The 13816-nt window shown below is 40.6% G+C and overlaps 2 protein-coding genes across 3 annotated transcripts in view; one reads left to right on the top strand and one right to left on the bottom strand.

The window, feature by feature from the left end:
* The window catches only part of LOC143718295 (uncharacterized), a 61206-nt gene that overhangs the window by 21349 nt on the left and 26041 nt on the right, over nt 1-13816 (top strand). The window lies entirely within an intron of this gene.
* LOC143718326 (uncharacterized) lies at nt 4080-6107 on the bottom strand. 2 transcript variants are annotated; one of them, XM_077209389.1, is made up of 5 exons: nt 5848-6107; nt 5510-5609; nt 5251-5330; nt 5044-5120; nt 4080-5000 (listed from the first exon to the last, which is right to left on the bottom strand). In XM_077209389.1, exons 1-5 carry the CDS (start codon nt 6041-6043, stop codon nt 4998-5000), a joined length of 456 nt encoding a protein of 151 aa, XP_077065504.1. In that variant the 5' UTR covers nt 6044-6107; the 3' UTR covers nt 4080-4997. The 2 variants fall into 2 exon arrangements, with proteins under 2 accessions (XP_077065504.1, XP_077065503.1); XM_077209388.1 differs by having other exon boundaries at nt 4080-5120.

The following is a 13816-nucleotide window of genomic DNA, read 5'->3' as shown; positions in this document are numbered from 1 at the left end:
TTTACTGAATGAGCACTGTGCCACTGTTCGTCCGACTGTTTGCACTGTATTTTATTTTATGTTTTAATTACTCTGATTTCATGTGATTATTTCTGTATTTTATCTTTTATTCTAAACTGTTTTAATTATTCTGATTTCTTTTGATTATTTTAATTTCTTCTATGTAAAGCACTTTGAATTACCATTGTGTATGAAATGTGCTATATAAATAAACTTGCCTTGCCTTGCCTTTTTTGGGGTCCTGGAGCATTCTGACATGCTCTAACATTTGTGCTTTTTTCAGTTATTTATAAACATGTTAATGGCAAAGGAGTAAATTCACTCTATATAGCACAAACAGGGCTACCATAATATGTTAGCAAGATGTATGTACATGTTTGTATTTTTGAGAGAATATTGTTTATGCATGGTTATTGAAAAAACTAAAACTAAAAGTCTCTGAAATAAGGCCACAAAACACATACTAAATATGTGTCCACAAGACTTTTGACTAATGGATGTTCTCGCCTAGGATTTTTGCTTCAAAATGATCTGAAAATCATCCTTCCAAATCCTTCACATAAACCAATACATTGATTTAAATTTAGTAAAACACTTTTTGTTTGGAAAGGCAATATGCGAAATGGGCGTGACTCATGTATAATGGTCTGATTCACACCTGTGAAGACAAAAGACCTGCTTAATGAGCCTGCATAATGAGCTTTTCACAGGTGTGTCACTGAGCCACAAGAAAGAATACAAGGACACAAGAAAAGAAATATGTATATATACTACAAAATTGGTTCACAGTTGGAAACATCTATAGAAAAATAGTATTTTTCCACTTGTATTTTTGCTTGCAAATTGTATAATATCCAAGGTGAACATTTCTAGTAATTGTGTAGTTAATTCTCATACTGTATTTTCAGAAAGTTTTCGATATGTATCCTCTCCCCAAATTTGTCACTAATAAAACACAATACAAATAATTTGAAGAGAAGGCTTATATTGACCTTTTAAGATTTTGTTTACATCTACCTTGTAAATATATTATTTGCTATTTTATTAAAAAGGTTACAATTACAGCAACAATTAAAATAACAATATTTCAAGTGTAATATTTCTTTGTAAAAACTAAAGTATACATTTTATCATACATATTTCAAAGTTAAGGATTCATTAGTTTGAATAAAACCTACATTGGAACAAACACTATAATAGCATCCTAGTTGATGACTTTATTTTTGACAAAACAAACATAGCCTAATACACGGGTTTCTTGTATACAAACAATGCCGGATGCGCGCGCATCCAGGGGGCAAAAAAAACGCTATCTGTTATGCCGAGTTCTGTAAAAGAACATTGTAATTAACGTAGATTTCGCATTGTTTGTAATTTCTTGTTGACTCAATAATAAACTGCAATTTATGAGTTGGATCTGTTTGTTTGTGTTTCATATTAATATAACAATGTAAAAGATTTGACTGTTTACAAATCAAAATCCGGACATACTGTGATGCATGTATGAATTATCATGTTAGACTAAGTTAGTAATGTAATAGCCTCTACAGAGCCCGAATTTGCTTTTATATAAGTTAACCTTGTTTACGTTACTTTACGACCTGCAACATATCATGACGGCACACATATAACGTTACTTTACTGTAAATAAAAGATTTGACGATGGATTATGTGGGAAGCCTTAGTACCTCCGACCGTGGCGATTATATTAAAAAACTTATTCTCAGCAACGGTGTGATCTTGCCGGATCCCTACGCAATACCTGACGATCTTTGGATTGTTGATGACAAGAAGTGGCCAGCAATTGTATGGCCTGATATATATAATTATCTAATTCAGACACCAAGTGTGTATACAAGAGAAATGATTAGAGCGTACAAATCCTTTGATGCATACAACTACGTGCTATGTGGTCATGTGCAGCTAGTCAAATACTTTGATGCTGCACCGGATTTTTGCGTATTGAGGTCAGATGTGCTCCCTAGTCAAAGGCAAGGCATTAAAGCCAAGCCTTATGATGCCTGGGTGTATGTCCATAAGGGCCTTGGTTACATCCTTACAGCTAACTGCAAATGCATGGCAGGGTACGTCTATCAAAATGCATCTGCCATCACACAAAAATAATGTATGCCAATTCTGCTTTTACTCACATTACTCTGTCCATCACTCCAGCCTAGCCTCTTGTTGTAGTCATGCTGCTGCCATCATGTGTCAAGTTGAACTGTCGGGACGGAAATATGCTACTGAGGAGGAGGTTGCCTGCACCTCCAAACCCAATCAGTGGAAGGATATGTCCCGGTCAAAAGTTGAGCCACAGAAACTAAAAATGATTAACTTCAGCCGTCCAAAAAGGCATCTAACCGAGTTACCCCAATCTCGTTGTGTACCAACACTCCAAAACGTTCCAGGTAGCCTACACACTGAGCCATCTGCATCATAGAGGCGCAACCATTATGAATAGAAAGAATATAACATACAACTTCCTCCTTCTGTCCGACTCTTCCATTTGCCTAGATTTAGAATTACTTGCAACATATATAATTTAAATGAGCAGATAAAACACAACAGATAGGCCTGCATATAAATAAATTATGAATACAATGATGGTGTTGCATTTTCATAATACAAAAAACAACAACATACAAACTGTAGTAAAATGTTCATTGAAAAAGTTGCATTAAATATACTGCCTTTCTATTGAAAATATACAAATCTGTTCCTACACTCAGCAATTACATCCGATGATCTTCAGGCTCTGAAAACAATATGCCCAGATGCTGCTTTGTTTACAGCTATCAACACAGACATGGACTCTGACACAGATACAGCCTCTGAAACTGAATACGAACTCCCTGAACCTCTGACAGCCATGTATGATCCATCTGCAAGGGACCTGTCACCAGCTGACCTAAAAGTTAAGTGTGAAGTTAGGTTTGACAAAATGAGAATAAGATGCACAGTTTTTAAACTGGAACATCTACAGGATGTGACTAAAGAGCAGGCAAAGTGCACAACATGGAACATACACAGAGTAGGACGTATAACTGGAAGTACTTTTAACAGGGTTGTTAGATGTAAGCAGACTTCAGTTGAAAGTGTGGTCAAACATGTAATGCAGTATGACACCAAAGAGCTCACTGTACCAGCTGTCATGTGGGGCAGGCAAATGGAAGATACTGCACGTCAGTGTTACGAAACAGAAATGAGGAAGACACATACAAATTTCAACCTAAAAGCAGTGGGGCTAATCGTAAAAGCAGACAAGCCATATCTGGCTGCTTCTCCTGATGGGGTATTCTCCTGTGACTGTTGTGGAACAGGTTTACTAGAGATCAAATGTCCGTACAAATACAGAGAGGGACTACAGGGGTCTGAAGCTGATGCTACCTTCTGCCTAGATGAATATTATGAGCTGCGCCAAAACCACTCATACTACTCACAGGTTCAACTGCAAATGTATGTTTGCCAATTGAACATGTGTGATTTCATGGTGTGGACAAAGAACAATAGCATCACCCGCCGGATATGGAGAGATGGCCACTTCCTTGAAGAAACCCTTTCAAAGGGTGAAGTGTTCTTCATGGACCACCTCCTTCCAGAGCTGGTCTGCTGCCGCCTAGACCCCCAGTTGGCTGAAGAGGTCAACTGTCCTCGTTGCAAAAGACCCAGCTTTGGCAAAATGATCACTTGCATAGACTGTTGCAAGCAGTTCCACTATAAATGTGTGAACATTGTCAGACAGACCAAAAGATGGAAATGTGGATGTGAAGACATAGCCTAGGTGGATACTGTACTGCACATGATGCCCCCCCCAAAAAAAGTCACCTCAAGTCATACATCTTTGTTAAATATATATTCATTAATTTCATTTAGTTTGTTACATTATATCATTTTACAAATATCATTAATTATTCATACATCACACATAGTTATATATTTTTAACACTTGTTTTTACAATCATTATATTGTAAGCTATATTCAAGTTGTTGGTCCGTTTGATCACAACATAAAGCAGTGGTTCTTAAACTAGGGGTCGGGACAATTATTATATATATATATATATATATATATATATTTTTTTTTTTTTTTACATATATACATACACATGCTGCTGTCTATTTCCGGGGGACCACAGACCTCTTCAGATTTGTGAGACCTGCACAAATGGTGACAATGTGATCTAGCATTTCAACCTGGCTTATTGGTATGACGCTGTTCAATATTTGGAAATTCTTCAGCTGACCAATTACACGTTCTACATGTATACGAACCCTCGATAACTGTCGGGACGTGTCAACGCACAAACCAGACAACTGTGACTTACCCTTAGTGAAACTAGGGATTTTTAAAGTTGCTCCCACACTCGCCAACTCTTCTCTTACTAGGAACCCTCTGTCTGCAAGTATGACATCACCATGGTCAAGTTTGTTTAAAAAGTTTGAATCTAATGTAATTAGTTTGTCTGAGGCCCGACCACCCCACCCATCGGACAGAAAGGAAATGGAGCCTGCAGGTGTTATGCCAATTAAATATTTGATTGTGTTCTGGTGTTTGTAATTGGACCAAGTTTCAGCTCTGGCTTTCAAATTGTATGTCCTTTGTATAAAAATTTCAGTACAGTCAATTATGCATCTACAGTTTTTGAATTTGGGTTTAAATGATTTAGGCAAGTTTGCTCTCACTGCTTCCTTACTGGGCCAAATTACTAGTGGTTTTAGGAATGAGGTCAGCAGGGGTACCCACTCCCTTAAAATTTTGGAAACAGTGGAGAAAGAAAGGCCGAATCGATATGCTATGTCCTTGTTGGAGAGGGCAAGCCTTAATTTCATGAGCACTAACAGGAGGTGGTTCTCCCACGTTAATCCACCCTTCAGTGTGATCGCTGAGCTTCTTTTGAGAATGCTCAAAAGCCATAAAAAAGCCTGTACATTTTGGAGACCAGTGAAGAAGCAAAGCGCAGAGTCTGAAATAGAATTGAACCCGAATTTGGATTTCTTCAGTTTCTCTTTCAGCTGCTGGTTTTCTTCTTGTACAGCCTCCAGCTCTCTTTTCAGTGAAGAGTAGTCCTCACGCAGCTCTCTATATTTAGTTTCGAGTGCACTCTCAGGGGAACGCTCATCTACGAAAGAGTGAGAGCGAGAGAAAGAGACACACACACACACACATTTTACTAAGGAAAGGCAAACACATTGTGTAACAAACTAAAAGTGTCAGTTTATTAATTAATCAAAATTAGGAGTTTGGCATACCTGCAGCTGATTCCAGATCAGGCATGACACCAGGTCTCTCATCAGGAGCCCTAGACTCCCGTCTACTCTTTCGTTCATACCTACGACAACAGCAGAGGAAGAGATATCAACATAAACATATCAGCAAACAATCTAGGCTGTTTTCGAGAGCAAACAAAACAATACAGACAGGACACAGAAACTGTTAGAAAAACTGTCAAAAAAATTAGGTCAAAATAATATTTTAAATGACTCAAAAGGTTAAAAAATACGGACAGACCTTGCCACTTTTCCACTACTGTTACCACTAATGGTGATGCTGCTATGAGGGAATATGGAGGGAACAAAGTCTGGACTATCACAGTCAAAGGATGGCTCCCCTGGTAGAAAAAAAAAAAACATGACAGATTTCTTTAAGTTTTATATTAACATTGAATCAATGACAGAGAAATCTATCGCGCTGCTAGCTAGCTAGCTACAACTACCAGATTCACTGAACCAAAGCAACGTCTTTTGTTTAATGATAATTGATTTATGAACGTTAACATGGACGAGCATGCAGTGCTAACTCAAACTCATAGATAGAGAATTAAGATAGCTATAAAACAAAACACTTACCAGTTATGAAGTGTGCGCTGCAGACACTCTCACCTCCTTTCGCACCATCCGGACCCCAATCTGCCCTTCTTATGGCTTGAAGCCATAACCTCCGCCGGTTTTGGGCAAAACCATGCTCCCCCCTAGGAACGTTGAACATCTGGCACCCAGCACTGGCTCGTTTGGTACAATTGACCACGCAACAACTCCTTGGCATTTTGACCAGCGACAACACCACCACTATGCTACTAGCCTAAACTCCGATACGAAGACCGCGGGTCTTTTGCCCCCTGGCTGCGTGCGCAAGCAGTGATGACGTCGCCGAGAAATACATGTATATATAACATTTGAGCAGAAATTGGTGAACAAAAGCTTATTCAATGTGGCAGTAGTCTAGTTTACAGTAAACAGTTAATAATCTATCCAAAACTAGTCAACAAAATGCTGTCTTTCATATTTTGTCTGTAACATAGGCATGTCGTTTGTTGTTTTTATGAGCCTATATTAGGGCATAAATATTAATTTGCCGTTTAATACGTTGCTAATACAAAGACATTTTAACGTTATTTCAACATATTTCAGTCGATTTTCACTCATCTCAGTATAGCAATAGGGTTTGGTAAAAACTGTTCAGTTCATTCATTCACACACAGATGTGATTCATATTTAAACAGTCTTTTTGCGGTTTACATACACTATGATATCGCGATTAGAACAATAATAATAAAGAACTTACTTATCAGATGGATCCGTTGCTCCTCGTAATGAAAAAAACCAGCACATGTTCTGAGGTAAATGTCCCAGGATTATTCCTCACACAGCCTCGCAAGAAGAAACAGTACATTAATCTGATGATTACATTTGTTGTGTTATCGCGTTTATGAGGGGCGTTGACACTTTGCATGTGTTGCTTCAGATCATTTGCGTTTGAATACCGCGCGCTCTCCGTGGGCGTGTCAGATTAGCAGAATAATGAGCTGAGAGAACGATAATGAGATCGGCTGACACCTCTCTCTTTTTTAATAGATTACATAAACAGAGAATATTTATTTTTGTTTTGAATTAGATATTTTAAAAGTACAAATTTAAATGATTATAAAGATATATTGCTCGTGCTTGTGTGAATAGTATTCGCTGAGCTTTGTAAGTTTAGAGACGTGCACCAGAAAAAAATTTAACGGAGACAGAGAGGCAGAAAGCACACCCTGTTTATTTTCTTCATTTTACAAAAGCACACGGTTTTGATGTTAATCTGAGTGTACACAAAAAAAAGAAGACCCTCTATAGTTTATAATCATGTATTGATTTTATTTATATGACCAAAAATGACGGAGTATTTTAAGTCTATGTTGCTGCTATGTGGAAAAAAAAACAGCAAAAAGCGCCGGCGCGTTTCTCGACCCCAGAGAGTTAATTTCTACATTTCCATAACTGTTTATTTCACACCAACATAAGTTGTTCTGCAGTAAACTGTACTAACCGATTTTGCGGAATTGAGGCCAAGCCGGCTCCACTTCACACTCACTACTGCACAGACTCGGGTCCCATGTTCACTACTGCACAAACTCTGGTCCAGCGTTCACTACTGAGCAGACTCATGTCCAGCGTTCACTACTGCACAAACTTTGGTCTAGCGTTCACTACTGCGCAAACTCTGGTCCAGCGTTCACTACTGAACAGACTCATGTCCAGTGTTCACTACTGAACAGACTCATGTCCAGCGTTCACTACTGCGCAGACTCGGGTCCAGCGTTCACTACTGGGCAAACTCTGGTCCAGCGTTCACTACTGAACAGACTCATGTCCAGCGTTCACTACTGAACAGACTCATGTCCAGCGTTCACTACTGCGCAGACTCGGGTCCAGCGTTCACTACTGCGCAAACTCATGTCCAGTGTTCACTACTGCGCAGACTCGGGTCCAGCGTTCACTACTGCGCAGACTCGGGTCCAGCGTTCACTACTGAACAGACTCATGTCCAGTGTTCACTACTGCGCAGACTCGGGTCCAGTGTTCACTACTGCGCAGACTCGGGTCCAGCGTTCACTACTGCGCAGACTCGGGTCCAGCGTTCACTACTGCGCAGACTCGGGTCCAGCGTTCACTACTGAACAGACTCGGGTCCAGTGTTCACTACTGCGCAGACTCGGGTCCAGTGTTCACTACTGCGCAGACTCGGGTCCAGCGTTCACTACTGCGCAGACTCGGGTCCAGCGTTCACTACTGAACAGACTCATGTCCAGTGTTCACTACTGAACAGACTGATGTCCAGCGTTCACTACTGCGCAGACTCGGGTCCAGCGTTCACTACTGGGCAAACTCTGGTCCAGCGTTCACTACTGAACAGACTCATGTCCAGCGTTCACTACTGAACAGACTCATGTCCAGCGTTCACTACTGCGCAGACTCGGGTCCAGCGTTCACTACTGCGCAAACTCATGTCCAGTGTTCACTACTGCGCAGACTCGGGTCCAGCGTTCACTACTGCGCAGACTCGGGTCCAGCGTTCACTACTGAACAGACTCATGTCCAGTGTTCACTACTGCGCAGACTCGGGTCCAGTGTTCACTACTGCGCAGACTCGGGTCCAGTGTTCACTACTGCGCAGACTCATGTCCAGCGTTCACTACTGAACAGACTCATGTCCAGCGTTCACTACTGCGCAGACTCGGGTCCAGCGTTCACTACTGCGCAAACTCATGTCCAGTGTTCACTACTGCGCAGACTCGGGTCCAGCGTTCACTACTGCGCAGACTCGGGTCCAGCGTTCACTACTGAACAGACTCATGTCCAGTGTTCACTACTGCGCAGACTCGGGTCCAGTGTTCACTACTGCGCAGACTCGGGTCCAGCGTTCACTACTGCGCAGACTCGGGTCCAGCGTTCACTAGGGTTGGGCCAATGGACGATATCACCCCCCACGTTGCCATGGTGACGCTTCATGCTTGGTACGTGATTCACCACAGCCAAAATAGCGCAGTATGAAAGTATGATTTTATTTATAAATAATAACAAACTTGCTTACCATGTCATCAACTTTAATAAAAACTGTTTGGACCGTTCTTCTGTTAATGATAGTATAAATCTCAGTCAGTTAATTAATGAGCCTACCAGAGTTGACTATAGTACTTCATCTTTGTTCCGTCTATATGGAAATGTGCAAGAGTTACTCCTTTGTTCAAAGGTGGAGACTCATCTGATGTCAATAATTATCATCCAATTTCTATTATCTGCTCGATTGCAAAAAGTTTTGAGAAACTAATTTTTAATCATTATTTATTAATTCATTAAATATTCTATCTCCGTTACAGTCAGGTTTCAGACCAAATTTTTCTACTACGACTGCTCTCTTAAAATTCACAAATGATGTGTATTCATCCTTTGACAAAGGCCAAGCAACAGGTGCCATTTTCATTGATTTTTCTAAGGCTTTTGATATGGTCAATCATTATGTTCTTCTTGATCAATTGTACTCTATTGGTTTAACTAGAAATGCTCTTCTTTGGTTCAATGCTTATCTTCATAACAGACGTCAATGTGTTGCTTTTCAGGGTTGTCAATCAGACTATGTAATTGTTGAAAATGGTGTTCCACAAGGTTCCACTCTTGGACCATTGCTTTTCTCTATTTTTATTAATGATTTACCTCAGATATGCTCAAACTGTTCAGTGCATCTTTATGCTGATGACACCGTAATTTACACCACTAACGCTGATTTGTTACAGATTCAGAACTCTTTACAATCAGACTTTAATTTGGTTCAAAAATGGTGTTATAACAATATGCTTATATTAAATAAGAGGAAATCTTGTTGCATGATGTTTGGGACACGTCGTTGTCATTCCCCCACTTTTGATTTGAATATTATTTCTGATGATGGCTTATCTCTTGAGAATGTGGATTCATTTAAATATCTTGGCCTTTGGTTTGACTCGGAACTTTCATTTAAGCCCCATATAGATTATATTGTTAATAAAACATATTATTGCCTGCGTTCACTTTATCGCTCAATCAATTGTTTTACATTTCAAGACAGGAAAATAATTGTTTCTAAGTTAATATTACCTCTTATTGACTATGCTGATATTGTTTATCAAAATACCCATGATATTTAACTTAAGCCTCTTAATGTTGTTTACAATTCTTTGTGCAGATTTGTGTTAAGGTGTCCATATCGTACTCATCATTGTCATATGTATGAATTGCTTAATTGGTTAGATCCTAAATCTAGAAGACAATTCTATTGGTTTTTGTTTTTTATTTTTAAATGTGTTTATTTTGTTTGTCCTTTTTATTTGAATGAAATTTTGATTCCATATAGGTCTTCCTATTCACTTAGACATGCGCAATATCCTTTTTTTCTTGTTCCTAAAATTTTCAGTGTAGTCGGACGTAGGTAATTTCAGTATAAAGCCCCTTTTGACTGGAATAATCTTCCTGTTTCTCTGAGATCTATTACTTCTCTTAATCGCTTTAGATTATCTTTATTTTCCTATCTTAAAATAACTTGTTCATGTTTTTGATTTGATTTTGTTTAAATATTTATTTTTATTTTTTTATTTTTTATTTCTTGAGATAAATTCGAGGATCTTCTCTTCTGTTGTTATTATTTGGTTCTATGTTGATACTGTATGATGTTGAGATTCTGCATCGCAACTGTGGTTTGTTGGTGCGGGAAACAGGTTGAGCATTTTTTTTTTTTAAGTTGTTTTGTTTTGTGTTTTATTACTATTATTACTTGTGTTGTATATTTTGTTTGTGTTTTTAGGACCCCCTTGAAAATGAGATGTTACATCTCAAGGGGCTATCCTTTTAATAAATTCAAACTATCTTCTATTCCGATTCTCAAATATGTGTAAGTGAGTTTGTTTTGTTGTTTAAAAAACCTTTTATAAATTATCTTGATCTGTAACGTGAGATGGGTGCCGTCATGTTTGTTTTGGCCGCAGTTCAGATTCCTGTCTGTTGAATTTATTACAGCGCGTGAATTCATCAGTTTCTCCCGAAATACATGAAAGTGGCCGGTGAACTGGGAGAAAAATAGAGTTGACTTTATAGATATTTACACTGTGTGTCTGATATGAATAAAAACCGTGGGTAAAATATTTGAATGGTTTGTTATTGCTGCTTCCATAGACACCATTGTCAGGATACAGACACGGAGACAGAGGTAAGTTAATCCAAACACAGCTTTATTTAACGTGACACAAGTGCAGCGGTGAGTATTTCAAAGTTCAGGTGCAGATTCGGTGAAGATCACTACGTGCGGATTACAGGTGAGCAGGTCCTCTTCAGGTTAACTGATGTCAAGCAGTCACAGATCTTTAATACTTGTCTTTTCTCTTTCACATGCAATCATGAGCGAGACAACTTGGCGTGAACACAGGGACTCAGGAGAATACAGGGTCTCGGGGAACAAGGATCCAGACAGGATTTCGGAGAACAAGGATCCAGACAGGATTTCGGGGAACAAGGATCGAAACAGGATTTCTGAAGACAGTGGAACAGGAATACAGAGGTTAGAAATTCACAGGTGAGTATACGTTACTTGGCTGGTACTGGAAGTATCAGAGACTTCGTGAGACTACGGAAATGGTCTTTTCCTGTTGGAGGCTTGACAAAGACTGAGGTCGTGGTGAGTGTTTTTATGCAGAGGTTGATGGGGCTTATTGATTGTGAACAGGTGCAGGTGAATAGTATTCTGGGGAGAGTGATCGTTGTGTGGTGAAGGATGTTGAATCTGATTGGTTCCTGACATTACCCCCCCCCTCCAGAGTCCGCGCCAGCGGATGGATCGTGGGATGGATCCGATGTTCTGGGGGCAGACGAAGTTGGTAGGTGAGTGGGTTGATTTGTCTTACGATGGGGAATGGTCCGATGTACTTGGGGTTGATTTTGCGGCAAGGTTGACGTAGACGGATGTCTTTCGTGGAGAGCCAGACTAACTGTCGGGGTTGATAATCAGGGGTTTGACGGCGACGAGCATCTGCGAAATGTTGTTGGCGATTTACCGCTTGCTGAAGGTGATGATGGGTTTGATTCCAGACTCTTTCGCTTTCTTGAAACCATTTATTTACTGCTGGTACTTCCAATGGTTCGCCGGACCATGGAAACAATGGGGGTTGGTAACCCAGCACACACTGGAAAGGAGTTAACTGTGTGGATGACTGTCTGAGGGAGTTTTGTGCGTACTCTGCCCAAATTAAATAACGACTCCAGATGTTCTAGTTGGAGTGGCAGAACGTACGCAGGAATCATCCTACATCTTGGATCTTTCGTTCGATTTGACCATTTGTTTGCGGATGATACCCTGATGATAGGCTTACAGTCACGTTCATAAGAGTGAAGAATGCATGCCAAACTCGGGAGATTAATTGGGGTCCTCTGTCGGACACGATGTCCTCTGGGATACCGAAGTTTCGAAAGACATGTTCCATCAGTAGTTCAGCAGTGACAAAAGCCGTAGGGAGACCCTTCAGGGGAATTAGTCTGCATGCCTTGGAGAACCGATCAATGGCTACCAGGATACAGGTGTTGTCGTCAGAGGTGGAAAGATCCGTGACGAAATCTACCCCAATGTGGGACCAGGGTCTATGTGGGACAGGAAGTGGTACTAGTTTCCCCGCCGGATGATTCCTGGGAACTTTGGACATGGCACAGGGAATACAACCTTGTATGAACGTTGTGATGTTCTGCTTCATTTTGGGCCACCAATACTTGAGTTGGAGAGTTGAGGAAGTTTTGCTTATTCCGGGATGACCTGTGCCTACAGAGGAGTGTGCTGATGAAATTAGAGAGTTGCGGAAATCCTCAGGTACGTAAATTTTCTCGGGGGGACATCCTGGGATTCTGGGTTGTTGTTGTGACAATTCCATTAGTTGCTCGTTGATCTCCCACTGAATGGGGTTGACAAACAACTTCTCGGGCAGGATGGTTTCGGGTTCCTCTATCTGAGTTTCTGGGGCATGGATACGAGAGAGGGCATCTGCTCTAGTATTCTTGGAGCCTGGACATTATGAGATTCTGAAATGGAAATGGGTGAATAATAGTGCCCATCGGGCCTGATGTGGATTAAGTCTCTTAGCGTCTCTCAAATACTGAAGGTTCTTGTGATCGGTGAGTACTAGGAATGGATGTTTTGCTCCCTCCAACCAGTGCCTCCATTCTTCTAGGGCAAGTTTCACAGCCAAGAGCTCCCGATTTCCGATGTCGTAGTTGATTTCTGCTGTAGATAACTTCTTGGAAAAGAACGCACAAGGTATGGTCTTGGAGGAATGGTCAGAGTACTTAGACAGAATCCCTCCTACCCCGGTAGTGGAGGCATCTACTTCTACGAAAAATACCTTCTCTGGATTTGGATGGAGCAAGGGTGCAGTGGTGAATGCGGCCTTGAGTGAGTTAAAAGCAACCTCCGCTTCTGGGGTCCAAAGTAACATCTTCGGTTTCCTCTTTAACAGGGAGGTCAGGGGAGCTGTCAAGATACTGTATCGGTGTATAAATCGTCAGTAAAAATTGGCAAAGCCAAGGAATCTCTGGAGTTCTTTTACCGGCTGAGGAGTTGGCCATGACATGATGGCTTCAGTCTTCCGTTTATCCATTTCCACTCCTCTTTCACTAAGTTGGTATCCCAGGAACTCGACACTGGTCTGATGAAATGTACACTTTTCTGCTTTTAGAAACAGGGTGATTTCTATGAGTCTTTGGAGTACCAGGGACACATGATGTTGGTGTTCAACAGGTTCTTTGGAGTAAATCAGAATATCATCGATATACACCAACACAAACTTTCCCAGGAAGTCCCGGAGTACCTCGTCCATGAAACCCTGGAACACGGAAGGATCGTTTACCAATCCATACGGCATGACCAGATATTCATAGTGCCCTGCAGGCTTGATGATAGCAGTTTTCCACTCATCCCCTGCTCTAATTCTGACCAGATTGTATGCACTCCTCAGATCCAATTTGGTGAACATCTTGGCTTCTCTGAGCT

Source organism: Siphateles boraxobius, unplaced genomic scaffold (assembly GCF_051911475.1).
Source record: "Siphateles boraxobius isolate OS27281-9 unplaced genomic scaffold, OSU_SipBor_1 61, whole genome shotgun sequence".
Lineage (NCBI taxonomy): Eukaryota > Metazoa > Chordata > Actinopteri > Cypriniformes > Leuciscidae > Siphateles > Siphateles boraxobius.
Note: the sequence above shows the minus strand (reverse complement) of the source record. Positions and strands in the feature narration are given on the sequence as shown.